The 27,861-nt window shown below is 38.1% G+C and overlaps 3 protein-coding genes and 1 pseudogene across 3 annotated transcripts; 3 read left to right on the top strand and 1 right to left on the bottom strand.

Annotated features, from left to right (window-relative positions):
* The first annotated feature begins 624 nt into the window (after nt 1–624).
* LOC126609933 (ATPase family AAA domain-containing protein FIGL1-like) lies at nt 625–4,927 on the top strand (annotated as a pseudogene).
* A 1,805-nt stretch (nt 4,928–6,732) lies between these two features.
* Nucleotides 6,733–8,596, bottom strand: LOC126609913 (cytochrome P450 94B3-like). The gene has a single exon (XM_050277849.1). The coding sequence runs from the start codon at nt 8,526–8,528 to the stop codon at nt 7,008–7,010; it is 1,521 nt and encodes a 506-aa protein (XP_050133806.1). The 5' UTR covers nt 8,529–8,596; the 3' UTR covers nt 6,733–7,007.
* Nucleotides 8,597–9,167: 571 nt separating this feature from the next.
* LOC126610394 (protein transport protein Sec61 subunit gamma-like) lies at nt 9,168–10,564 on the top strand. The gene is made up of 3 exons (XM_050278449.1): nt 9,168–9,196; nt 10,145–10,350; nt 10,449–10,564. Exons 1-3 carry the CDS (start codon nt 9,168–9,170, stop codon nt 10,562–10,564), a joined length of 351 nt encoding a protein of 116 aa, XP_050134406.1.
* A 2,724-nt stretch (nt 10,565–13,288) lies between these two features.
* On the top strand, nt 13,289–14,485 carry LOC126610131 (protein ANTAGONIST OF LIKE HETEROCHROMATIN PROTEIN 1-like). The gene is made up of 3 exons (XM_050278113.1): nt 13,289–13,613; nt 13,708–13,933; nt 14,028–14,485. Exons 1-3 carry the CDS (start codon nt 13,326–13,328, stop codon nt 14,483–14,485), a joined length of 972 nt encoding a protein of 323 aa, XP_050134070.1. The 5' UTR covers nt 13,289–13,325.
* Nucleotides 14,486–27,861: the final 13,376 nt, after the last annotated feature.

The following is a 27,861-nucleotide window of genomic DNA, read 5'->3' as shown; positions in this document are numbered from 1 at the left end:
TATTATATTTGGAGTTTCGAAAAATATATAAGTTAACGAATCATGAAACATGTAAAGACAATGAAAATTTATATACATGTATTATACTTGCATATTACAAAAGTTCAGAGCGGTAATTTGCGAGGAAATTAGCCGATTATAAAAATTCATGACCTGATTGACTAAAATTAAAGTTTATGAAAAAAATTAACAACTGTTTACAAGTTCGGAAAAAAATCAATAAATACCTCATACATAAAACACGAATTATCCATCAATTTACTGACCATGCTTACAAGTTACAAGAAATATGTCATTCATAAATTCTAACCCGATAGGCAAACGTGTTTCACACACGACGACGTAGTCAGGAAAATTTGCTAGGAAAAGAATCCGTCATCGTTCATCGTATATCGTGCGATAAAAAATTATTTTAAATTTAAAATTTAAAATTAAATATAAATAATACCTAATGAAAATTGACCACACATCCTTTTTCAATTTGCGAATACGAAGAACAATAAAAAGTCAATTCTACCCCCTCCATGACAAAATAAGTAAGGGCATCTTTGACCTTTCAGGCTCGATCGAATCCTGCTCTAAATTGTCACTCAGTCACAGTCACAGACTGACAGTTGAGCAAAGTGAAAGGAAAAGGGAAAATGGCGGGAAAGGAGGAAGCGAAGGGGCGGCAAGGAGCGACCGGCGGCGAAGAGGTCTGCTGGAGAAAGCAAGTGGACGATAACCTAAACAGGCTCCATTCTCTTTCCTTCGGAGCCGAGCTCGCCCTCGAGAGGCACGATTTCTCCTCCGCTCAGATCCTCGGCCTTCGTCTCCTCGGCTTCCTCGACTCCCAATCTCACTCTCCGCTCGAACACGCCTTCATCCGCCCCATCCGCCGCGAAACCGTCGCCAAACTCCAAGCTGCCCGCCGCGCCCTCATTCCTCTTTCTGATTGGTGTGCCTCTCTTTCTCTGTATGAGCTTGATTTTTCATTTGAACCGAAGCTTCGAGCAACTTCGCATTTCTTGTGTGCGTTTTAATTTACCTGTTATTGGACTTTTCATTGGTTGAGACGCTGTGAAATTGCTAGAGGTTAAACATTATGTGAATTTCTTGAAGATTTTTGGAGAAGTTAAATTTTGAATTGTGACTCAAATGATCGTGTAATTTTTGCTAAATGCCAATTAGGTTTTGAATTGATCAATCCCCCATCGGAATTTGATCAGAATTATTTTCGAGTTTTGTGAAACCGGCACTGAATTTGTTAGTGGTCTTAGTGTAGATAAGTAACCGTAATTTTTCTTCACAAGTAGATTCAGATTTTTTACCGTATGCTGTACAGCAAAGTCTTTGAGCAAGCAAAGAAGGCGCCGGGCCATGTTTTCAGGACAAATGGCGATATTGACATTGAGAAGATTAAGCAGGCAAAGTACTTTCAGGCTCTTCTTCAGCACTCTAATAACGGAAGGCCCGCAAATGATGTGGTATCGTTTGCCTTTGATCTCACATGTTGAAAACATTCCTTAACTTTGTGATTTATTACGATTTGGCTTGCTAACCAAAAGTTATGTCTGCCTTAGGGAGATCGATTGGAGAGGCAGGACAAGTTGACTAGCAAGTTATCGAAACCTATGACACAAACAAAGTTGACATCGTTGTACAAACACAACTCAATAGTGGAAAGTAATGGCAATTCCAAGGATTCTTGGGCCTGTAGAAGTAACAGCTCTGAGGACTGCATTGTTGTAGAAAAGCTTCACACTTACCAAAACCGTAATGGCGGTCTTAGTGCCTCATCTTTTCAAAAAGTTGAAGAGGAAGGAACTTATGGTAATACCTTTAGGGCTAAACGTGCACACAAGGAATTTACTAGCCCCATCATTGATACAGCGAAGTCCCCATCAGCCAACGAAGATGCTAAAGGTGATGGTTCTGGAAATAGCTTTGTTACTGCCAAAGCCAAATTGGTATCTATCTTATTTCTGACAACCCTTCCTCTTATTACTGTTGTTTACTATAAGGTTTTGTAACCTTTAGTAAATCATTTTGTAGTTAACCTGATCTTACCGGAGGTCCTATTGCCGTTCTTTAGGGATTTTCCTCCTTTTGTTTACATATTTGGACATGTGGAAATTTTGATGGGTTTGTTTCTTTGTTGGCTAGGAAATGGATGTGAGGCAAAGAAGAGGGTTAGCGCCAGCGGGATCACCAAATTATTGTGTCTCCCCTCAAAGCGATAACAATGCTGCTAATAGGGGTTATGGTATGAGATCATATGGCTATTTACGTCGCTGTGCCCGTGGTAATTTTGTTCCCCCTATTAAATCTAATGAGGGAAATGTTGGGAATGTGACTTCACGAGTTGTTGGAAAGTCAGATGATGCATTAGGTGACTCAACTAAGAGATGGTGGGTGGTATAACTTTGATATTGATTGTGTGAAATATGTATGCATATCCCAATGTCTTTAATGTTTTCATTTAAGTTTGGAATTGCTCTGTGGTCCTGATGGAGAGCTCCCAGAAAAATTAAGGAACTTGGAACCTCGTCTTCTTGAACATGTTAGTAATGAGATTATGGACAAGGATCCGACTGTTCGATGGAATGATATTGGTAATGTGTGATGCTTTAAACTTTCTCAACATTTACAATTTTTTACACATCTGATTCTGTTCTGATTTTCTCTGTTGTATGGCAATGTTTAGCTGGTTTGGAGCATGCTAAGAAATGTGTAACCGAGATGGTCATATGGCCTCTACTACGTCCTGACATTTTTAAAGGTTGCCGTTCTCCTGGGAAAGGCCTTCTTCTCTTTGGTCCACCAGTAAGTGTTGAATGGTGGGGTGTGTGTGTGTGTTTGGGGGGGGGGGGGGGGGGGGGAGGACAAACATATCTGATCAATGAGCGATCTTAACCCTTGACCTGGTTTAGGGAACTGGAAAAACAATGATCGGGAAAGCCATAGCTGGAGAAGCAAAAGCAACCTTTTTCTACATATCTGCTAGTTCATTAACAAGCAAATGGGTATGCGGCATTTGTATTTGCTTTGGTTCTGTGATGGTTCACTGGCAACTGTTTTCTGATTTCTTTTTTCTTCTGTCTTTTCTAAAATGTCTAACTAATTTTTGGAAACTTTTTGGATATATGACAAAAGATAATTATAATCATTATACGTGGTAATTTTGATTTTTACCCATGATTATAGATGCTTGAAATGCTGTTATATTTGAACTATTTAACCGGTGACTGCAGATTGGTGAGGGCGAAAAGCTAGTGCGAGCACTGTTTGGAGTTGCAAGTTGTCGTCAGCCTGCTGTAATTTTTGTTGATGAAATTGATTCACTTCTCTCACAGGTAAGGTTTGCTCTAGCTCTTAACTAAACTTGGAATGAAATAAGCTGTTTTTATGCATGCAATACACTTCTCTCAGGGTTGCACTTTGTTTCACTGAATGACCATTTCTATCTCTTATTGTATCAATTATGTTGCCTTCTTTCTGGATGTATTTAGCTGATATAATTCTACTAATTCTGTATGACTGCAGCGTAAGTCAGAAGGTGAGCATGAATCAAGTAGGCGACTCAAAACACAGTTCCTTATTGAGATGGAAGGCTTTGACAGTGGCAGTGAGCAAATTCTTCTTATAGGTGATCGTTGAACCCCCAATCTCTCATCTCAATCATCTCTAGCTAGAATGCTGTTAAGGAATTTTATCATGTTAAGGAATTTTAGCCGACCCCACTTAGTGGGAAAAGGCTTTGTTGTTGTTGTTGTTGAGTTTAGAGTTCATTCTTAGTTTCACAAGTTAAATGGGGAAAATTTCACTGCATTTTCACAAAATGGATACAATTTTCTAGGAGCAACGAATCGACCCCAAGAACTTGATGAAGCAGCAAGGAGGCGACATACCAAGAGGCTTTACATTCCCCTGCCTTCATCAGGTTGGTTACAACTTGCAACATGTTTAATTTAACTAAACTCTTAATGCTCAATTAACGGCTACCCAACTATTACTGTATTGAAGAAGCGAGAGCTTGGATCATACGGAATCTCTTAGAAAAAGATGGGACTGTTCAAACTTTCAAGGGAGGACATTGATAGCATATGCAATTTGACCCAAGGTAACCAATGCATACATTTGAGACCCAAATCCATCGTCTTCTCTATCGTACTTCCACTGTCTGTAGCTTCTCGTTTTCTTTCACAGGGTACTCAGGATCAGACATGAAAAACTTGGTGAAGGATGCCTCAATGGGTCCACTAAGAGAAGCTCTGAAACAAGGCATCGAAATAACAAAACTGAAAAAAGAGGATATGCGTCCGGTAACTGTTCAGGTTAGAATTTCATACTCCTCGCAGATCAGTATATTTGTTGTTTACCTTTACATTTTTCACCTGCATAGTAGTTTAAAACATGAGGAGGAGCCTTGGCGCAACAGAATGTTGCTCTTTTGTGACCAAAAGGTCATGGGTTCAAGTCGTGGAAATAGCTTCCTTGCAAAGCAAGAGCAGGGCTGCGTACATTAGACGTTCCCCCCGACCCTCACAAAACGGAGAGCCTTATGGCGGGGTCGCCAATTTAGTAGTTAAAAACATGTTTTTGTTTTGTTTGACGCAGGACTTTGAAAGTGCATTGCAAGAAGTGAGGCCTTCTGTTTCCTTAAACGAGCTCTGCACGTATGAGGAATGGAACAAGCAACTTGGAAGCTTGTCACTGTAAGAATCTGTCTGTATATATTCTGAAACAAATTCTAATTAGGTTAAGTAGAAATATGTTGCTGCCAACTGAATGAGATTCTCACTTTCCGTAAAAAATAAGAAGTATAAAAATAGAAAGATGTGTATACTATTATATCGATGAAATGTGTACGGTGCTTGGTGCTTGCTGATTGTTTTTATGCCAACTGCTCGATCGACTATTGTTTAAAGAGGAGCACGTTTGTTTTCTTCCTTTGTGCAAAAGATCTTGATATTGAATTTCTATCCTAATTTTTTTTTAATTCAATTTTTTTTTACAAACGATAACATTAGTGATTTAAATTGTTAAATGTTAGAAGAGAGGGACATCGGTGGGAATCAAGCCCGCACCAAAGTACATAGATAGGCATTATTGATTTATACTACTGCGGTAAAGAGCCATCTGTTTTTTAAGTCTTTCCTCAAAGATCATGTCAACCAATAATCATTCACTTTGAACCATATGACCCTGGGTTTATAGGTTTAGGGTTTCTTTATAGAATCATATTCGTCTATTTTCTTTACTCCAAATGAATGTCTTAGTGGTTTTCGATTTGTTTACTTTTTTGCAAGAATGATCCATGAACGATGTTCTAAAAGATAAACAATTCAAATTGTTAAACTACATTACAGTGAGAGTCCCACATAAACTTGTGTCAAAATTTTTGTAAAAAAAATAGTCACAGATCCAACCCAAGTTATATATGGCACATGATTTTTGCACTTAGTAGTTTCCAAAGCTGATTCGCATTGTCATTTTTGTTCTTGTGGATTTTTATTGCATTTTTGTTTCTATAGTTTCGTTCCTCCGTCAACTCAGTTGATGTTTTCATCCACATTTGTGGGCATATCTAAAGGAGTAAATTGTAGCAATAGTTCCTCGACTTTAATCAAATTGGAGCAATGATCTCTCGACTAAAAATTTATTATTATTGGTTCTTCAACTCATCAAATTGTGTAGTTATGGTGCTTTTCGTCAACTTCATCAGAATTTTGTCAAAATATGTTAAAATGACCATTGCTATAATTGGGGTCCCTCAACTCATCAAAACCTGTAGCTATGGTTCCTTTCGTTAACTTCGTTAGAATTTTGTCAAAATGAATTATGTTAGAAGGACCATTGCTATAATTAGGTTATAGTTGATGGATCATTTCCTCAATTGGATTAAAGTTGAGGGACCAATGGTAATGGATTTTTAGTTGATGAACCATTCCTCCAATTGAATTAAAGTTAAGAGATCATTCATAAAATATACTCTATCTAAAATTCAACTTGGAAGGAATTTTGTGTACTAAAATAATGAATTGATGGCAAAAATGCAAGAATACGAAATGAATGCTACTAGACCCATCCCATTGTCTTATATCTCCATCCACTTTATAATTTGACCTACTATAAATAGTTAAAAAATTAAAATGTTATTTATTCACCCACTATTATTCCTAAAATATCCTCTAATTTATATCAAAATTCATTCTATTTTAATTTATCAGAATGTCATCACCCTAGCTGCACCACCCCCTCAAAATGTCACCCACCCTCATCAGCAACCAAAACCTTTGACACCTACTTGGTGGCATCTCCTTTGGGAAGAGAGAAAAACGGGGGAGGGAAGTAGAGAGAGAAACGGGAAGGGAGGAAGAGAAAAACGGGAGGGGAGGAAGAGAGAGAAGCACGAGAGAAAGAAAGGACGAAGACCCCCTCTCTTTGTCAGCAATGGTTGAAATGCAATTTTGATGGAACATAAGTGGACACCAGTGGGGTGGGGGCTGGGTTATAGAGTGGTGGTGGTGATAAGGAGTGAGATTTTCAGTTTTCCCAGTTTGAGAGAGAGATGGAGAGACAGTAGTGGGGAGAGAGAGAAAAGGGGTGGGGACAAGAGAAATGGTAGCTGGGTTTTTTTTTAGCTATAATAACATTAATTATAATAAAATAATAAAGGTTTAAAAGTTTTTTTTTTTATAAAAGGATTAACATGCCTTTAACATTTTTACTAAAATGTGAATGAGAAGATAAGACAAAGGAGTGGGTTTATCACCGCTCAACGATTATATTAACGAAAGTGAAAATGGGTACTATTGGGACAATTGGTGAAATTATGTCCAACGTCTGATGATCGTGATTTACGGACCAAAACGGGACACGTGTAGTAGAGTTTACTATATGCACTATGTACATAAATAAATAAACAAACAACATCCATGTGTTACATTTGAGGCATAACCGCATGTTACACTGTCCAAGAAATCTTAAATACTGAGAACCATTGACTCCTAATTTTAATATTGTCAGTCCCCTCTCTTGCGGATTAGAACCTTCAACCCGCCGGCCATGTGAGCCGTCAGCCGCGGCACGAAAACCGGCTCACCGGAACCAACCGGTCTGATCTCAAACCGTCTGAGAATCGAAGCCACCACATATTTCATCTGAATAAAAGCCATATCCTTCCCCAGACAAACCCTCGGACCCGCCTGGAAAATAGGCAACTTGTAAGAACATACTTTTTTCAGAGCCGATCTCTCCTTGTCCGGTTCCAGAAACCACCGGTCCGGCTTGAATTCCAACCGGTCCTTCCCCCACAGCGCTTCCATTCTTCCCATCCCGTAGGGAAAATAGGTCACTCTATCGCCGGCCTGGACGCGGGTCCCGTCGGGCAACAAGTCATCAACTACGGCATGCTTCGAGTCCCAAGCAACCGGTGGATAAAGCCTCATGGACTCGTAAAGGCATGCCTTCAACAAGCTCAACTCCAAAGACTCGAAATCCGACATCTTTTCTCCGGCGGATTCGATCTCTTTCAGCACATCTTCCTCCACACCTGGTTGGCGGGAAAGCAACCAGAAGAGCCATGTCATTGCCGCTGAAGTAGTGTCCCGCCCCGCCATGATAAAGCTTATCACCATGTCCCTCGTCACCTCCTCCTCGTGCCCCGCCGTTATTAGCCGAGTTAGAAGGTCTTCGTGAGCTCCGCTATCCCTCTCAGCTTCTTCAAGCTCCTTCTTCCTCCTCTCGATTATGTCCTTAAAGTAGGCATGAACTTCTTCAATCGCAACTCTTAGTTTTTGCTCCGAACCAACTCCAAGCCACCTCTTCATCTTCCAAATTATGGACACGGGAGCTGCTCCGCGCCTTGCGCAAATCTCCGACGCCGTGTCAAAAGCCCCTGCGAGCGGCGGATTGGCCAGAGAGGGATCCAAGCAGCACCGCTCACCACCCAAAAACACCTTACAAATCACATTGAAAGCAAATCTCCTTAGCAACTCCTGCAAGTCCACCACTTGGGCCGCCGTCGCCAGCGACTCCATCAGCGGCAGTAGACCCTTTTCCACTTCTTCCTCCAACGTTCTCACCATGTATTCACGCAGAGACTTGGTGCTGAACTCATGACTAGCTAACTTGCGCTGGGTGCGCCAAAGCTCGCCGTCCACATTGAATATACCATATCCCAGAAAATCCCCAAGAATTTCAGTGAATGGTTTGCCTTTTGGAAAGTTGTTGAAGTTGGTCTTGAGCATGTACTCCACATTATCCGGGTTGGCCGTGACTACTGTCCGCCGTGCGCCGAGGCGGTGGACGACAATGGTGTTGGTGGTTGATTCTGCAAGGAGGTCGGTGTACCAATCCAAGAGGCGGCTGCGGTTGTAGTAGAAGGAAATGAAGCACCCGATGACGGGATAGCTCGCCGGACCTTGGCACGAAAACTCATAGACTCGCCGGAATCTTGAAAAAATGACGTGCAAAACATAGAGAATCATTGCTAAGAAAACAAAGAATGTAGGTTGTGTGAAGAGCGACATGAATATTCCCATCTCAGACGTGAACTCAAGGAACTGAGACTAAGCAAAAACTAGCTTCCAGCAACCGCATGTTTATAAGGGTTTGAATTCGTTAATTATTTGTTTTTTTTTTTTTTTTTTTTTTTTTAATTTTGTCTTCTTCGGTCGTAGTGTGAAAAACACATGTTTATATTCAATAATTTTTTATGCATGTTAATAATAAAGTGCACAGTCGTGGGTGCAATGCGTGTACTACCAATGATGAAGGAATTATATTATTCCAATTTCTATGTTTTTTTTTTTTTTTTTTGTCAATAAATTTCTATGTTATTGTACTAAACAAACAATTCTTCAACTAATCATTTGTTCAAGGTTTTTAACTTTCGAACCAAATAAATAAATAAATAAAATCCTCTCCCTCATACAGATACGAATCTCACTGAAAAGGGAAAATGATCCTCGTCGGATTCTTTTTTTGGGAATACTAGAGATTTTATGATTGTGACAGTTCATCATATATTGTGTGTTCAGAAATCATTTAAAATTTAAAATTTAAAATTAAATATAAATAGTACTTAACGAAAACTAATATATGATGAACGGTCACGATCACAGGATCCCCAGGAAAAGAATCTGAACGAAAACTGACAGCACGATATACGATGAACGATCATGATTACAGGATCCTTTTCCACTGATAAGTACTCACTTATTTATTTTGTCCAATCCTATTTTAACACATGTTTTATTGGTGTAAAAAATAATGGACATACTATTAATTTTGGGTGGTGCTATCACACATTCATTTTTCCTTCTAACACACCTTTTGTTAATTTATATCATTTGCTTTTCTTCAATTCAATCAATCTGACAGTCGAAAATTGAAAAGTGTGTGTAGGAAGTAAAAATGGGTGGATGAATAGCACACCCCTTAATTTTTCTTGAGCTTCAAAAAGTAAAGAACATTTGTAATTTTTTTATTGGACCAAATAAAAAGGTGAGTACATATATAGGTAATGCTAGGAAACTAAATTCGGTAGTACTACATTTACCACCTATTGAACCATCTCTCTAATAGAAGTAGGGTCTGCCATCTCATGTGAGTTTCATCTCTATTAGAGAGATAATACAAATAATAATACAATTATGTGGCAAGAGCAGCATTTTTAACTAAATTTGCTAAACTAAATTATGTGAAAGTTGATGATTTAATTATGGGTAATACTAAGGAGACCAAAATTCTAAACAAAATGATGTGGATGTTGATGTTGATGATTAGATTATTACTTAAGTGGTGATTAATGTGCTTATTTCCTATTGGTGACACATCATTTGATTTATAAATTTGGTTTAAAACTTTAGTCTCCCTAGCATTATCCTTGAATTATTACTTAAGTGTTGATAGTGTTGACGTGTTTGCTTCTTATTGGTAATACTTATTTAATTTGTAAATTTAGTCTAAAACTTTAAGGGCGTGTTTGTTTGACCTTCTTAGGGGGGACTGGACTAGACTACACTAATTGGTATTGTAGTCTGATGTTTGGTAGGGGCAAGGATTACGTTTAATGGGATTAGATCCGACTCGCACGGATTAAACCCTTCGCTAGCAGTTCTTAGCGAACCACCCCAAAAACGTCCGGATTCGTAAGACCTCCTCCCTCACGTCGTCCTCCTCATCCTCATCTATGCGTCCTGCTCGCCGTCAGCTGCATCCTGGTCGCCCTCATCTGCATCCTGCTCCTCATCTGTTCCTCTCGTCGTCCGCTCCCTCGTCTTCACGTAACAGATCTGCTCCGAGAGTTCTCCAAGGACAGCATTCGCCTCGTCAAGCGCTGCCACAAGCCCGATCGCAAAGGTAATTCAGCATTCGGGTCGGATCTGTGTTTTCTCACAAGTTATATTCTTTGATATGCATGTGTAATTGATGAGATTTGATGGTTGATTGTCGTGTAGAATTCTCCAAGGTCGCGCTCCGGACAGCGATCGGGTTCGTCGTGATGGGTTTCGTCGGGTTCTTCGTCAAGCTGATCTTCATCCCCATCAACAATATCATCGTTGGATCTGTTTAGGTATTTATTGGATCTAATCAAATCCATTGATTGAAAATTATTGATGGAAATTATGGAGATTTGATTGGTTTGCTTGATCGATGTATGATTTGATTAGGTTGTTTATTAGTTGGAATTCGGATTAATTTGATTTTGGTAATTGTTGTTTGTTCAATTTTATAAACGAATCAAAAGTTTCGATGAGGAATGTAGTGGTTGAGTTGCATATGTATACACACACACAGACGTTTGGTTTTTCTTCTATGCCAATATAGTTGAAATGGTTCTTTAATGTTGAGATTTTTATCAACTTTATGTTTAGATGTGTGCATCGCTCTTGGTTTTGAGTGTTTCATTCGGATTACGTTAATGGTTTGGAACGGATAGTCTGCATCGTGATATTTGGTAGAAATGGATGTGGTGAATCTGGTGATATGATCTAAATAGGGAGATCTTCTTGAGGCACGATTGATTAGTTTGAGTTCTGGTTTTACTCTGTTGCTCTATTATTCTGCTTTATGTGTCTTAGGAAATTGATACCGAATCAAGGACGTTTAACAGAATATTGATTCATAAAATTGGTCCAAAGATCTTGTATCTTGAATTTATTCGATTCGTATGTAATAATATAAGATTACGGTGTCATTTGTGTACTGTGTGTGCAAGGTGTATACAGTGTGTGTTTGTGTACTGTGTATGCAGTGTGTATGTATGCAGGGTGTATGCAGTGTGTGTATGTATGTATGCACTGTGTGTGTATTGCAGGGTGTGTGTGTAGTGTATGCAGTGTGTGTGTGTAGTGTATGTAGTGTGTGTGTGTGTGTGTGTGTAGTGTATGTAGTGTGTGTATGTATGTACTGTGTTTGCAGTGTGTGTGTGTAGTGTATGTAGTGTGTGTGTAGTGTATGCAGTGTATGTAGTGTGTGTATGTATGTACTGTGTTTGCAGTGTGTATGCAGTGTGTGTGTACTTGCAGGGTGTGTGTGTAGTGTATGCAGTGTGTGTGTGTAGTGTATGTAGTGTGTGTGTGTGTAGTGTACTGTGTGTTGCAGTGTGTATGTATGCAGTGTGTGTGTAGTGTATGTATGCAGGGTGTAGTGTATGAAGTGTATGTAGTGTGTGTAGTGTACTGTGTTTGCAGTGTGTATGTATGCAGTGTGTGTGTGTAGTGTATGTAGTGAGTGTGAGTGAGTGTGAGTGTGAGTGTGAGTGTGTGTGCAGTGTGTGTGTGTGCAGTGTGTAAGCAGTGTGTGTGTGTGCAGTGTGTGTGTGAATGAGTGTGTATGCAGTGTGTGTGTTTGTGTACTGTGTATGCAGTGTGTATGTATGCAGGGTGTATGCAGGGTGTGTATGTATGTATGCACTGTGTGTGTACTTGCAGGGTGTGTGTGTAGTGTATGCAGTGTGTGTGTGTAGTGTATGTAGTGTGTGTGTTTGTGTACTGTGTGTGCAAGGTGTATACAGTATGTGTGTTTGTGTACTATGTATGCAGTGTGTATGTATGCAGGGTGTATGCAGGATGTATGCAGTGTGTGTATGTATGTATGCATTGTGTGTGTACTTGCAGGGTGTGTGTGTAGTGTATGTAGTGTGTGTGTGTAGTGTATGTGAGTGTGTGTATGTATGTACTGTGTTTGCAGTGTGTATGTATGCAGTGTGTGTGTGTAGTGTATGTAGTGTGTGTGTAGTGTATGCAGTGTATGTAGTGTGTGTATGTATGTACTGTGTTTGCAGTGTGTATGTATGCAATGTGTATACAATGTGAATGTTTTGTATTGTGTGGGGTTGATGCTGAATTGCAATTTGTTGTGGTTGTTGGTTGCAGAGAAGAGGAGCATAAACGGAAGGCTAAGGCTAAGGCTACTGCATTACAGGTGTCCTTTAATTTCCCTTTTCACATGCAATGCCTAGCAATGATAGCAATCCTCATACTAGTGTTCTTAGACACATGTTTATAGATGTATAAGAGTAGAACATTTTGAATATGATGCCTCGGGTTAATGAAAACTTTTTTTTTTTCAACGCCACCTGTATATTTGTTGCCTCGGGTTAATGAAAAGTGTTTTTTTTTCAACGCCACCTGTATATTTGTTGCCTCGGGTTAATGAAAACTTTTTTTTTTTTCAACGCCACCTGTATATTTGTTGCCTCGGGTTAATGAAAAGTTTTTTTTTTCAACGCCACCTGTATATTTGTTGCCTCGGGTTAATGAAAACTTTTTTTTTTTCAACGCCACCTGTATATTTGTTGCCTCGGGTTAATGAAATTTTTTTTTTCAACGCCACCTGTATATTTGTTGCCTCGGGTTAATGAAAAGTTTTTTTTTTCAACGCCACCTGTATATTTGTTGCCTCGGGTTAATGAAAAGTTTTTTTTTTTCAACGCCACCTGTATATTTGTTGCCTCGGGTTAATGAAATTTTTTTTTTTTCAACGCCACCTGTATATTTGTTGCCTCGGGTTAATGATAACTTTTTTTTTTCAACGCCATATGTATATTTGTTGCCTCGGGTTAATGATTTAGTTAATTTGTTTATTGTTTTTTTTTTGTTTGGATAGATATGGATCAAAGGAAGCTTTTATTGATCTTATTGTTAGAGATGTCTTATTTGGAGACAATTTGTATTTGTACGATTCTTGTGGTGATGATGCTATGTGGCAAACAGAGACATGTTGAACGACCCACATTGACTAACCGTTCACTTATTCGACGAGAGATTAGTTTGTGTTATCTGAATGGTATAATAGGGAATACTGATACTGAATGTGTTAACGAATTGAGAATGGATAGAATGACTTTTGGCATATTATGCGACTTACTTCGTCAAGATGGGAGGGTAAAAACTGATGGTTTGGTGTCTGTAGAGGAACATGTGTGTATGACTTTACAAATATTAGCACATCATACTAAGAATCGTAGTGTTGGCGGTAGATTTTATAGGTCGGGAGAGACTATAAGTAGGTATTTCAATAGCGTATTGCAAGGAATTTTGCGATTACAAGGTACCCTACTAAAAGTCCCCCAGCCTGTGCCTATTGATTCTACAGATGCTAGGTGGCGATGTTTTAAGGTATGATGAGAAATTTTTTTCATTTTCCCTAAGCTTTAACTCTTCATTCCCTTTGTATAAATTAACAAAAAGTTTATTATTTTTGGTTTTTAAGAATTGCTTGGGAGCATTGGATGGAACACACATTGATGTGCATGTACCTGAAATTGACAAACCAAGATACCGAACAAGAAAGGGTCGAGTCGCAACTAATGTGTTAGGTGTGTGTTCAGGAGATATGCAGTTCATATATGTGTTTCCGGGGTGGGAGGGTTCCGCATCAGACTCTAGAGTGCTACATGATGCGATTAGTAGGCCTAATGGTTTTAAGGTACCAGCGGGTAAGACTATTACTTAGTCTCAACTTTGTAAGTTAGGTTTAGTTCTGTTTGTCAACTACAAAACACTAATAAGGTTTGTTTTTTTTTTCATTAGGTTGTTATTACCTTGTAGATGGTGGTTATACAAATGGTGAAGGATTCCTTGCACCCTATAGAGGAATACCTTATCATTTATCTGAATGGGAGGGACGAACACCTTCTAATAAGGAAGAATATTTTAACATGAAGCATTCTAAGGCAAGGAATGTAATTGAACGCTGTTTTGGCTTGCTAAAAGGAAGGTGGTCGATACTAAGGAGTCCATCTTTCTATCCGATAAGGACACAAGGTCGAATAATTACCGCTTGTTGCCTACTACACAATCTTATTAGGCAAGAGATGTCAGTAGATCCAATGGAGAATTTGCCAATAATAGAAGATGGACAAAATACAGAAGAAGGTGAATATGTTGGTAGTGTTCAAACATCGGACCAGTGGACTGCAATGAGGAATGATATGGCTCAGGAAATGTATAATGAGTGGAGAGCAATTAGGAACCAGCAACCGAACTAGCTATATATTTTAATGATAACATTTTATTTTAGTATTCCTTTTTATCATGCATTTGTTAGATATTAGCACAATGATTGGATGGTATGCAAATTAATTGGATATTATGCAAGTTGATTGGATATTATGCAAATTGATTATTTGTATGATATTTTCCTTCATTAAAATATTTTTTGTTTAGGTATGGATAACGATAATATTTTGAATGCTACTCAAGAGCCAAAAGGAAGAAGGCGTAAATGGGAAGCATTTGAGGAAGAAGTATTACTAGGAGTTCTTGAGGATTTTGTTGCTCGGAAGCAACGGTGTGACACCGGTGCTTTCAAACAAGGTACTTTGGTTGAAATAGCAAAAGCTGTCAATGTTTTATGTCCTCATTCAAATATAAAGGCAAATTCACATATTGAGTCCAAGTTGAAGAAATGGAAAAAAACATATAGTATGGTCGTTGACATGATAAACACAAGTGGATTTGCATGGAATGATGTCAAAAAGTGCGTTGAAGTTGACAGTGATGACGCATGGCAAACTTATGTGTAGGTTCATATCCTATTTTATTTATGCATTAGTTATATTCTTGCTGCTATATTTGTTACGCATGCTAAATTTTAGTTTTGCTATGTTGATATAATCTTAGAGAAATAAAGAAGCCGATGGATGGAGAAGCAAACATTTTCCACTGTTTGATAGATTTGCATATATATTTGGAAAAGATCGGGCTACGGGTAATGTAGCCGAAACCCCTGCTCAAATGGTGGAGGAACAAAGTCATGATCATGTTGGTGAAAGTGATATTGGAGGTGAAAATTTTGTTTCTTCAATTAACCAACAAAGCCAACAAAGCACCCCATCTGAAAATAGCCAAAGAAAGAGGAAAAGAGCTGTGGGAAGTTCAAGTGATGGAACCGAGGCACTTATCAGTGGACTGAAAGATTTTTATGTTGAAAGTGGGAAGAGGATGCAAATGGTAACTGAAGCTTTAGTTCAAGGTACTGCAGATCATACTGACATAGCTAATGAACTTGAAGCAATGGGTCTCTCTCCTATGGATCAAATTGATGCATTGTCTCTTATTTTGGATAAACCAAAAAATGTGGGAGTGTTCAGGGCAATCAAACCGGAACTCAAGAAAGTGTTCGTCCAAAGGCTTTTAAGCGACAACGCAAGCGGATGAGGATTTTGGCTAATGTTAACATGGATGTATTTTATTAACGTTAACATGGATGTATTTTATTAATCATACAATCTTATGTTATGACTTATAACTTAGCTTTGCACTAGTATTTTGGCTTATGTTAACTAGCCATTTTGTAAATTATGGAGATCTATTTTGGCTAATGTTAACTAATGTTAACTAGGATTTTCTAAATTATGGAGATCTTATGTACTTGTATTTGTTGAAGTTGCATGTATTGGCCACTATTATTTTTCTTCTGTTGGGTGATAGAGTTTAAATCAAGCTACATTTGCAAATTAAACCCAATTCTATTAGCAGGTAATAGAAACAAAACAATTGTCAATTTTTTTTAAGATTCATAATATACATGGCAAAAATATGCTCCAATTAACCCATATCATGAGATTTGTAGCATTACTCTATTACACAATGGCAACAATTTGTAGTTCTAGTCTAAGCAAACACAAATATGGTGAACAGTACTGTTTTTCTTATCCTGCTTCTTAGTCCGAGACTGCACCAAACGCTTCACTAAGTTAGTCCAGCTTAGTCCAGTCTAAGCCAGTCCAGCTTAGTCCCGGCAGCTAGTCCAGTCCGAAACAGTCCGGCGCAACAAACGCACCCTAACTCCCTAACATTACTGAACATATAAACTCACTAGCAAGTACACTTTATAACTAAGATCAAGTGTTTGATGTAGTTTGTCTGGCGTCCAAACTCATACGATGTACGAACAGATGCAAGACTAACAAACTTGTGTTTAATTTGTGTCATAAGATTTTGCATAAACCTTCCTTTTTCGTAATCAGATATTAGCACCGAAGACACTTCACACTTAATCCTACTCAAATCAAATCACTAGCTAGTACTCGATTTACCTCCACTAAGGCCATTATTGAGCCAAATGTGACGTGTTTCTCCACATCCAACAGAGTCAAAGTGCCCGTATTTATTATGAAAGGTTATTCACACATTTTTGATAATTTTTTACTATTAATCTCTTCATTTTATTTTATCCAACGATAAAAAATTAAGAATAACATGTGAACGATAGCATATGAGTAACAATTTATGCACTCTTTAAGAAGAAATGTTCCAAACCAATAACACAGTACTACGTAGAATTCAAACACATGATAGCATAATGTCATTTTGAAAAGACAATAGCGTCTCCAGAAGCATATGTAAGTTATTTCCTGGGAAATGGATCATCTTCAGATCATTTCCTCCTAATCCATCAAATCAGAGAATCTGTTTCGTTGAAATTTGATCAAACGACTATAAATAATGACTTATTTTAAAAGTTATAATAACTTCAAACGTTGGATTAAATTTTAACAATACGAATCCCTTAATTTAGTGAATTAGGAAGAAGGGATCGGAAAATGATCCCTTTCCATTTCCCTGGTGGAGGAGTTCGGAGAACAAAATACAATGCATCTATGTTTTGATTACATCAGATGGCAGATCACCAAAACTGTGTGCACGTTTTTGTGCATTGAAAAAACGGATTAGCTGCGTAATTGTACATATATAAATAGCGAAACCAGTTGCATGTCTGCGTCTTGCAGTCAAATCTACACCTGCCTCTCCCCAATAAGACGTGTGTTACTGTCCGGGTTCAAACAGATCAGACACGTGTCTTTGGATATGGACGGTTCAGATTATATGCTCTCATCCTCCACACATTAGGAATAATCCTTTTGTTTGTTTCTCTTGTAGCCGACAAGACTTTTGAGAGCTCTGGGTGGGTCTCCCTGCTTTCATTCGCCTAGACACTTCTAGTAAAGCTATCGCCTATACGGCCTCTGGTCCATCCGTCCATGGATGGAAAGCCACTCGTCTAAGATGAACGTACCTGACGATGAATACGTTTTATATAAGTTTTTTTTTTAATAAAATCCGGAGTGTAATTATGATATGTCCACTCATTTGTATAGTATGGTATAGTTTGCGACTTATGACGGAAAAAAATTTGGGATGTAACCAGGATATACACTCTTGTTGTAAAACAATGAGTATGTTTATCCACATGTATATAGTAAATGTTCATAAGTTAAATAGTGAACTTTTTGTTTGCTTTCATAATATTTGCTCTACAAATAGAGCATTACAAGGAGATAAGTAGAGAGAGGTTCACGAGAGAGAAAGGAAGGAAAAGAAAGAAAGAAAAGAAAGGAAGGAAGATAAAGAGAGAAAAGAGAGGATGAGGAGAGGAGATAATAGAGAGAGTTATCTTTGTACTCTTATTATTTCAGATTATAATGAAAGCACCACTGCTGCCCCGAGGACGTACTCCAGTCACACTGACTGTAGAGGAACCTCGTAAATTTTGTGTTTTGTTTCATTTATTCCACTGCACTCACTGTCAATTTTACAACACGTTATCAGCACGAGAAGCTCTCATGTCAGTGGAAAGCACAACGCCACAAATCTTGTTCACCTCCTTCAACTGGAATCTCACAGATAAGAAAATCTTTTCATTTCATCTTCAAATCTCAGTACAATTGATTTTCTTAAAGCAACTATATATATTGTTGTAGGATTGTATATCATCATTTGCAGAAGCAAAAGAGTACAGACTCAAAATTCGTAGAGAATTGGACAGCCATGTAAACAGCCTTGAAACTCTAACTTGTGGACCTCGGATTGAAATACTTTCTTCTTAAAAGTTGTTCGTCCGCACAATATCTACAACATATCAGAATTTCAGAAAACTTTAACGGTGCGATTGTCGCAGATGTCTGAAATGCCAAACCAGTTTCCAATTTCCGCATAAAACTAGACAGCCACCTTATGAGTACAAAAACTCCATTTTGGTAGATCAGATCGAAATTGTTTCTTCACGAAAGTTGTTCAGTATCCTCTTATCCTTATCATAATAAAATTTGACCTAAATCTAACGGTTTGATCGTCTCATAAGTTGCAGACACTCTTGACTCCAAAACTTATGGGAACCGTTTTGACTTTTTCAAAACTCACCGGAGGAGGAACACCAATTGAAACCTATTGTTACTATTATTTCCTGAGTAACCAAAATGACTTCAGAACTGTGAAATAAAAATAAAAATAAAAGGAATCAAACAAAAGAAGTGGCAGACCAAGAAAAAGAAAAAGCAAAAGATGATGACTTAATCATTGCATTTTCTGTTTTGGCATATTTATGTGCTTGGTATTGGTTTGAAACCTATGTCACAAGTTCTATTTATTTAAAGCAATTTATTTACAGTGGGTAGAATTATTACCCTTTGCTTCAAAGCTTTGATATTTGTGTGCATGGTGTTGGTTTAAATCTCATGTCACAAGTTCTATTTATTTAAAGCAATTTATTTATAGTGGGTAGAATTATTACCCTTTGCTTCAAAGTTTTGATATTTATGTGCATGGTGTTTGTTTAAATTCCATGTCACAAATTATATTTATTTAAAGCAATTTATTTACAGTGGGTAGAATTATTACCCTTTGCTTCAAAGTTTTGATATTTATGTGCATGGTGTTTGTTTAAATCCCATGTCACAAGTTCTATTTATTTAAAGCAATTTATTTACAGTGGGTAGAATTATTACCTTTTGCTTTAAAGCTTTGATATTTATGTGAATGGTGTTGAATCAAAGCCCTTGTCACAAGCTTTATTTACTTTAAAACAATTTATTTACCATGGACGGTTTTACCGCCTATTGCTTTAAGTTTTGATGGTGCTGAATTAAAGCCCTTGTCACAAGCTTTATTTACTTAAATACAATTTATTCATTATGACTGGAATTACCGCCTATTGCTTTAATTTATTTATTGTACTTATCTTTTGTTACGACGAATCTATACAGAACCTGAACTTTCTTAATCAGATCAGAACCTACAGTTTCTTGATCTTCATCATATAAAAATGATTAGACCTGAAGTTTCATCACGCAAAAGGATCAGGTATGATGTCCCTTGATCCTGAAGATCAGGACATGAAGTTCCTAGATGAGTACCGTAAGTTTGAAGTGCCGCAGTGCCTCAACTTAATTGTAATAAAGGACATAAGAGTCTCAGTTCACAGACTATTAAATAAGGACCAGAAGTTTCTCATGTCCATACTCAAAATGGTTTAGCAGAAGCATTCATTAAGTGGGTGAAATTGATTACCAACGCTCTGCTCATGAAAACGAAATTGCCAGTTTTCTACATGGGGACATGTAGATTTTACATGATGCATTATTAATTCGGTTGAGACATGTTACCAACCATCAACACTTCTCAGTACAACTCGTGTTTGGGAACCAGCCAAGCATTATACTTTTACGAGTTTTTGGTTGTGTTGTCTATGTGCTTGTAAGACTGCCATAACGTACTGAAATGAGGCATCATCACGGATTAGACATTGATGTTGAACACCATCTATCATTCAATATTTGAAATCCTTGACTGGGGATATGTTTACCGCGTGGTTTGCAGACTATCATTTTGATCTGACAAATTTTCTGCCATTAGAGGGAGAAAATAACATCATTCTAGAAGAACGATGAGAAAATATCATTCCAGAAGAATGATAAGAAAATACTGTTCCAGAAGAACGAAGAGAATTTGTCTTATTTTGATTCACGAAGCAAACAATGAGAAAATGAAATATGAATAATTGAATGATGCAACGAAAGTGATGAAATTATATATACTTGCTGCAAATGTGCCTACAAGAATTGATGTCCTTGTTGGACAAAATAATGGGACAATAAATGATTTATCTGTTGCACGCCTGAAGCGTGGTAGACTTTTAGACTCAAAAGGTTTAGTTATTTGAAAGAAGAAGAATATGGCACTACTGAACTATTGCATTCCCGAAGCATAACTATTGCATGCCAGAAGCATGACAGTCACCACATGGATACACGTCACAGAAAGGACAATCCGCAGACATGGGAATATTGATGTCTCATGCATGAAGCATGATTGACGTATAGGTTCTAAATGACTCAAAGTGGAGATTAAAATCCAAGCTCTATAACGCTCAAGAAGAGGTTATGATCCGCATTCTTTAAATTATAATTATCCTGGAAGAGATAGTATAATGCTCTTGAACAGGCAATGGATATCCAAAAGAAATGAAAAGTTTTTATGCATGCGCATGCACATGAGAATATGGGATCACAGATTGATGATAACCAATGATAATTTTGGTTTTTATAAGTAGCTACTAAATTCATCAATTAGCTGTGTTGATATTGAGTCCCGTTCTTTGTCGTCACCAAAATTTATTGGCCAAAATGGAGAAAGGCAATTCCATTACAATTTTGTAAGAAAGTGGAAAAATGGGCCTATATACTTGAATATAATACAAATAGTCAAAAGATGTTGAACCAATGAGGTTACATATAGGCATTTGTAATACAATGAAATACACTTACATGATATGACACAAGGTTACTAATTATACTCTTGTAAACGAGTTCATATGAATGGAGAATTATATATAAAGGGTTATGAGTCGCCCACATCATATCTCCATAAGTAAATCCCTTAAGTATACATGGGAGCAAATTGCTCTGTATAAATTCCAAAGGAAAATGTGTCATGAAGTGTAGAAAATCCCTGGAGGATCCTTGAAGTAAGCCCCCAAAGGGTAAAGCATAAATTATGTACTCAATACCAATGGATGGTATAAATTGCCTTAGTGAGTACTATCATTATGATATTGTTGCAACATACTAAAATCTCTTGCAAAAGTCAATGAGTTAGAACTCCTGAAGAGTTGATGATATTAAATTGAGACTCCTGAAGAGTCAAGAAAAATTATAAAGTGTTGAGCGAAATATTGTCTCGAGCTGCAGATCGAACAATCTACCAACACGAATCTTATCCATGATGTTAAAGAACCATATGGATTGAAGATTATGAGTTGAATACTCAAATGATTTAGACACTAAGAATAATCATTTATCTTCGTGAGGGTAAAGATAAATTAATATTTGGTCCAGAAGTACCACATCTTAGTGAAGTATATACTTTATTATATTTAGCACAATACATTGAATGAAATAAAGTTTATCTATAAATATCTCCGAGAAATTATAGATATGTACATACACATAAGTTAAAACAAACTAACAGGATGAAGCCTTTACAAGGGTTGCTCATGTGAAACCTCAGTACTCGGAAGTACCCCAGAAGGGAGAGGCACTGGAGATTGATCATGTGGCACCCCAGTACTTAGCAAAACACTAGAATGGGAAGGCATCAATTGCTTTCGAAATCTAGCAATGAACCTCTGGTGATCACTTTGAATTTGACTTTCGGATTCCTGCAGCTGGTCAAGCTTTCTTTTCATGCTCGTCGAGTAATTATTTGCAAGCACGTGCAACACTCTATTCTCGTGCTTGAGCCCTCTGATCTTTTGTTTAAGACTTGCCACCTCAGCTATCAATGATTCAACTTGGCGAGTTTGAGCAAGTAGGCGTTGGCCCATATTGGATACAAAGCCTGCACACTGAATACTAAGAGCCAAGGAGTCTTGAACGGCCAACTCGTCAGACCGTTTTGAAAGGATTCTATTATCCTTTGGAGTGAGAAGATTCCTAGCTACCACAATAGCGATTATGTTATTTTTCATCACAGAGTCCCAAACCGTAAGAGGACCATTAGAAGATAAGAAGCGCCATATGTTATCCTGACGCTGCTCGTCTGCATCACTCCTAAGACTCAAATCTAAGCAAATGTTAGATGGGCAAGTCATTTTCAAAAATGATGAAGGAAAAATGAGGTCAAATAAAATTTCAGAAATGCAAGAAGGGGGAAATTTCTCAAGCAGCAACTATCTGAGCATACTCTTGAACACAATTGATGTTTCTATAAAAGAAGATCCAACAGAGCCATTTGTTCAAAGATCGAAGCGACACAGCTCTCCGAATTTCAAAAGCCAGATTTTCCTGAATAAAGTTCGTTGGCATTTTTCAGACACAATCTCAGCTTTTTCGAATATCGCGTGCAACTTTGTCAAAGATCTCTGACAAAGTTGAAAATGCGTAAATCTTACTGTTCTATTTACACCACAATTGCTGACAAGAGTAAAAGCACAGCACCACCACTTGCTATTGGGAAATCTCTATATATGTCGACCTCTGTTCTCCATAACAAGGCAGACCTGCAATAATGTCCAACTCTTCCTCATCTCTGAGAATACCTTTTCACATAAGTCACACCAGAGCAAGATTATCTCATATCTTCAAGGACGAGAGCAAGAGTATCTCATATCATGCAATCTCCATGTCCTTTCCTTTATCCTTGTTCTTACCTGCAAAGACAAGGATAAAGAAAACAATATGTCGGAACCTCCACTCAAACTCCCAATAAGGAACTGACTGCCTGAAACCTTTCCTGATTGCTTACCTAGCTCTCGAGTAGTCATCTTCAACTACTGTTGGAGCTGGGTCTCCAGTCACCAAGAAATGATGAACCATCCAAATGCAAGGGTTGCATTCCACTCCTACATCAGAGGGCAAATACTGCAGGAGAAGATGCCACACATGCATGGGGGAAAAACAGGGAAAATACTACTTAAGCAAGGGAGCAAGTAAGGAAAGTGAAAATGATACATTGAAACATGTGGAGACAAGTGCAACAAACATGTGCTAATTCATCCCCAACAAAGTCGAAGATCATTTGCCACGTGAAGCTCTTCACGATACAACTTCATTCAACATCAAGCCTCGAAAGTCCTTGAAGAAATCACAAGTCCGATTCAAGATCAAGTGTCCACTACCCTTAAATCAAATTCCGCTCCAGATAAAAGGAGTAAATTCAGACTTTTGAAGCAAGTCTAGCAGAAAGCCCTCCAGCTTAGTTCAAGAACAAGCCTGTGGAAAGTTAACAACAAGTAAATCACCTCTTTCGACAACTCTTTTTGCTAAGAAACTGAAGCAGAATGATCAACGATTAGCCTAAATGTTTTAAGATCAGGGGGAGATACTCATCAAGGGGAGCATCCAAAACAGATCAAGATTTTAACAAGTTAATTGAAGACTTATGTGGGTATTCAAGGGGGAGTGTTGTAAAACAATAGGTATGTTTGCCCACATGTATATAGTAAAGGTTCACAAGTTAAATAGTGAACTTTTTGTTTGCTTTCATAATGTTTGCTTTACAAATAGAGCATTACAAGGAGATAAGTAGAGAGAGGTTCATGGGAAAGAAAGGAAGGAAAAGAAAGAAAGAAAGGAAAGGAAGGAAGAGGAAGAGAGAAAAGAGAGGAAGAAGAGAGGAGATAATAGAGAGAGTTATCTTTGTACTCTTATTATTTCAGATTATAATGAAAGCACCACTGCTGCCCCGATGACGTACTCCAATCACACTGACTGTAGAGAAACCTCGTAAATTTTGTGTTTTGTTTCATTTATACCACTGCACCTATCGTCGATTTTACAACAACTCTCTCATCATGTGACAAAACAGAATAAAAGAAATACTAATGAAGGGGTACATCTCATGTTATATCTGTTGAATGATCTCACATTGATAAGAAGAGAGATCTTGCATGAACTTCTAAGTAAGTTTGGATTCTCCATATTACGAATTGTTTTATGATGGAACCTCAACTTTCTTCATGGTATCAAAACATGTTGTTTCACGTGTGAAGTCAAATGGGCACATGTGCTCTACGTTACTCCGATGTGTTGTCCACGTTTTAGACTTGAAAAATACGTGTTAGCCTATTCTCAACACGCCTGCCCTGGTATGTTGAGAATGAATCTCATATTGATAAGAGAATGAGCCTTGCATGGGCTTATTATATTTCCCATATTGACAATTGATTTTATGGTGGAATCTCAACATCCATCATATCCAAGAAGAGTTCTAAGTCTATGTCCATATATTTAGAGGAGAGCAACTGACACGCCTTGATCCTGATATTCCCTGAATACAGGATATACGCGTGCTGGCCGACACCCGAGGATGACGAAAACCATTAATTGATACAAAAGCTAAGAATAAGAAGTAAATAAGGGTTATGAATTTAAAATACAATAAATTAATAATTTAGGAACGTGTTCAGAGCATATAACTAACTAGAGTTCTAAAAGAATTAATGTAAAATTAAAAATTAAAAAAAATAATAAATAAAAAATGTGGGTCCTACATCAAGAGGACTCAAATATGCCAATGCAAAAGCGTTGACGTCGGGATCGTATACCTCGATTCTAAATCCTGAAAGGGGGTGCAAAACAAGGGTGAGTGGATCAAGTTCATATATATAATAATAATAAAACAGTTATCAAGATACTAACCCCCACAGTTTATATAAAGAAAACTACTAGCATAATAAGTGATAGGTTTAATGAAAAAAATCCTAGCATGCCAAAAATATCTCAAGAGACATATCGTGGAACACAAAATATCAAACGTCTCACAGATCGTCTCGTCGCGTGATGTACTCTAGTAAGATCACTGAAATATATATATATATATCTCTCTCTCTCTCTCTCTCTCTCTCGGCCCTATGCCAGCACCGTGGTCTCTGCGACCGTAACCAGAGATTACCAACTCCCGGCCCAATGCCACTCCGTGTCCCTCAGCCTGTAACTAGGGATTATTTCTCCCGATCTAACTGCCAACACCAGATCCTCGCCCCAGGCGTCATAGTGTCCACTAGGTACGCACAAATAGTTACGCCTCTCATAAATAACCATTTCATACTATAAAGAGGGGTTTCTAAAACATGTTCTAGCATCCTATCGTCATTTCGTCTACCAATTCATGATTTTTATAGAAAATACGATATTTTAAAATATAGCTCAATATAGGCCAACAATTAATTTCTCACAAAAAACGAGACGATAAATAACATATTTCATAAATCTGCTTAACATAAAATCAGTTAATAACTCGTAAGGCATGCATTTCATTTATGCAATTAAACTATGAAATTATGCAAATTTTAAAAAGGGTCAACTCACTGTACTTAGCCGCAAAAAACTGTGCTATTAGCGAAAACAGAAACGTCACAATAATTGCCCCTAAGCACAAAAATAGCACATTTAATCAAACTCTACTCAAACGATTTAATTTAGGAAAACGGGTCTAGGACGTCGAAATTAGCCTAGGAGAGGTCCCAGACGAAACCCTAAAAAGTCAACCCTAAAAGTCAACGTTGACCGTTAACCGAGTCAACTGAGTCTAGGCTGAAGGTTTGGATCAAGATTATGGTTTAGGTTTAGGTTAAATAAAGTTAGGACTCATTGGGTTTTGGTTTTGGATAGGTTTAGGAATAAAAAGGGTGGTTTGGGCTTGAGCCCAAACCTACACAACACCTACAACACACTCCAGCATGCACATATACATGCACAACACACATGCACACATGCATCGCACCACACAGACGTGCACATGCTTACACGCACACACCCACATACGGACACACACACACGGGCCCAACACACAGATACTCACTACACACATGCACGGCCACACACACACACACACAGAGGCTTAACACACACACACTCACTATGCACATGCACGACCTAAATAACCAAAAGGGAACTGGGCCAGTCCAAGTAAGGGCTAAGGCTCATGGATGGCCTGAAGGGCCTGACGCCGACGGGAACTAACAGAAAAGAACGTTAGAGCTTCTACAGCTCCGGCTGACTGCAAACGTAGCCTTTAGGGTTCAATCTAGCTACCAATATGAAGAGGAAGTTGAGATGAGTGAAATTATACCTTTAGTTCGCCATGAAAGGACTGAAGGTGGCCGGACTTGGGCTCGTAACCCACAGCTCGCCGGAAATTGGGTTTAGCACACCCACGGTGCCTCAATGTGATTTCGTCGTCCTAAAAACATACTCAAGGTTAGAATTTGGTAAAAAGGGACAAAGATGAAAGAATCTCAAGGGAACCGAGGCTTACTAGTCATCGGAAAGGTGAGAAACTTACCGGAGTATTTTCTGGGCTTCTCCGTGCCTCGCAGCGATAAGAGAGAGAGACAGCAGGATGATGATGAAAATGATGACGATGAGGACGCCGTTGACGTCAGGAAAGGTGGTGTGGGTCGAGAGGTAAGAGATCGGGGAGTGAGGGAGGGAGAGACAGGAGTGAGTGTAGAAAGGGAGAGAAGAAAGAAGGGGGTTACGGGAAAGAGACAAAGAAAGAACACGAGGATTGATAGGGTGCTGCCACGTGGTAGCTCAATTGGGTAAAGGAATAAGGACTAAATTGATAATTTCATAAACATTTTGGGGAACAACGAAATTATACATATAATTAAGGGTTGGGGTGTTTCAGCAACTCACATCATACACGTCTTATTAGCACTAATAAGAGCTCTAAATCTATGTCCATCTATTTAGAAGAGAGTAACTCACATCACACACGTTCTATTAGCACACATGGTCGCAGTATCCATTGAAGTCCAATATAGCTCATGCAATTTATATAATAATTGGTTCATTTCAGAGCATCTACAATTTTACAGGTTATTAAGAGCAACTCCACCCCAGCCCAAGCCAAGCCACATGCCGGCCCAAAATCAACAAAGGGAAGAGATGGCTTATCTGACTTCAGCATGACGTTAGATAGCCTTTTATATTTTTTTTGCGCCATGCGCATGGGAAGGACACGCATCTTCGACAACAAAACTGAGGCGGGCGCGCTTACGTAGGCGCACTAAACCTTTCTGATGGGAGGCCACGTGGCCAGTCCTCGACCATTGGATTTCCAACAGCTAGATTTCTGGACCGTTGGATTTCCAACGGTAAAAAAAATTTGAATTTGAAATTGATCTGGACTGTCCGATCCAGAGATTAACGGTCCACATTTTTCTGCCAGAAATTAAAATTAAAAAAAAAACACAACGATCAGAATTATGACTTTTGGCCACGTGTCAAGGTATAGACTATTGGATTTGAATCTTTTTTAAATCCAACAGTCCAAATTAATTACCTAAATTAAAATTGATAAAAAAAATTGTTAAAAATACAAAATTTTATTTTATTTTAAAATCCCTATAAATACCTAACCCTCATATTCCACCTTACACCGCATTTCAATATTTTCAACAATTTCTACCAAAGCTTTCATATAATTTTTTAGAGAAAAAATGACTACGTGGAAGCTCATCGAAGGTCTTACTTTGTTTGAATGTTGGGTTCACACTACTTATGACCCGATTACGGGTAATAAGATGGATAAGCGAGAAATGTGGAGTAAAATTATGAAAGCTTTTGGCGATGTACAT

Source organism: Malus sylvestris, chromosome 17, assembly GCF_916048215.2.
Source record: "Malus sylvestris chromosome 17, drMalSylv7.2, whole genome shotgun sequence".
NCBI lineage: Eukaryota > Viridiplantae > Streptophyta > Magnoliopsida > Rosales > Rosaceae > Malus > Malus sylvestris.
This window is presented reverse-complemented; position numbering and strand designations above follow the sequence as displayed.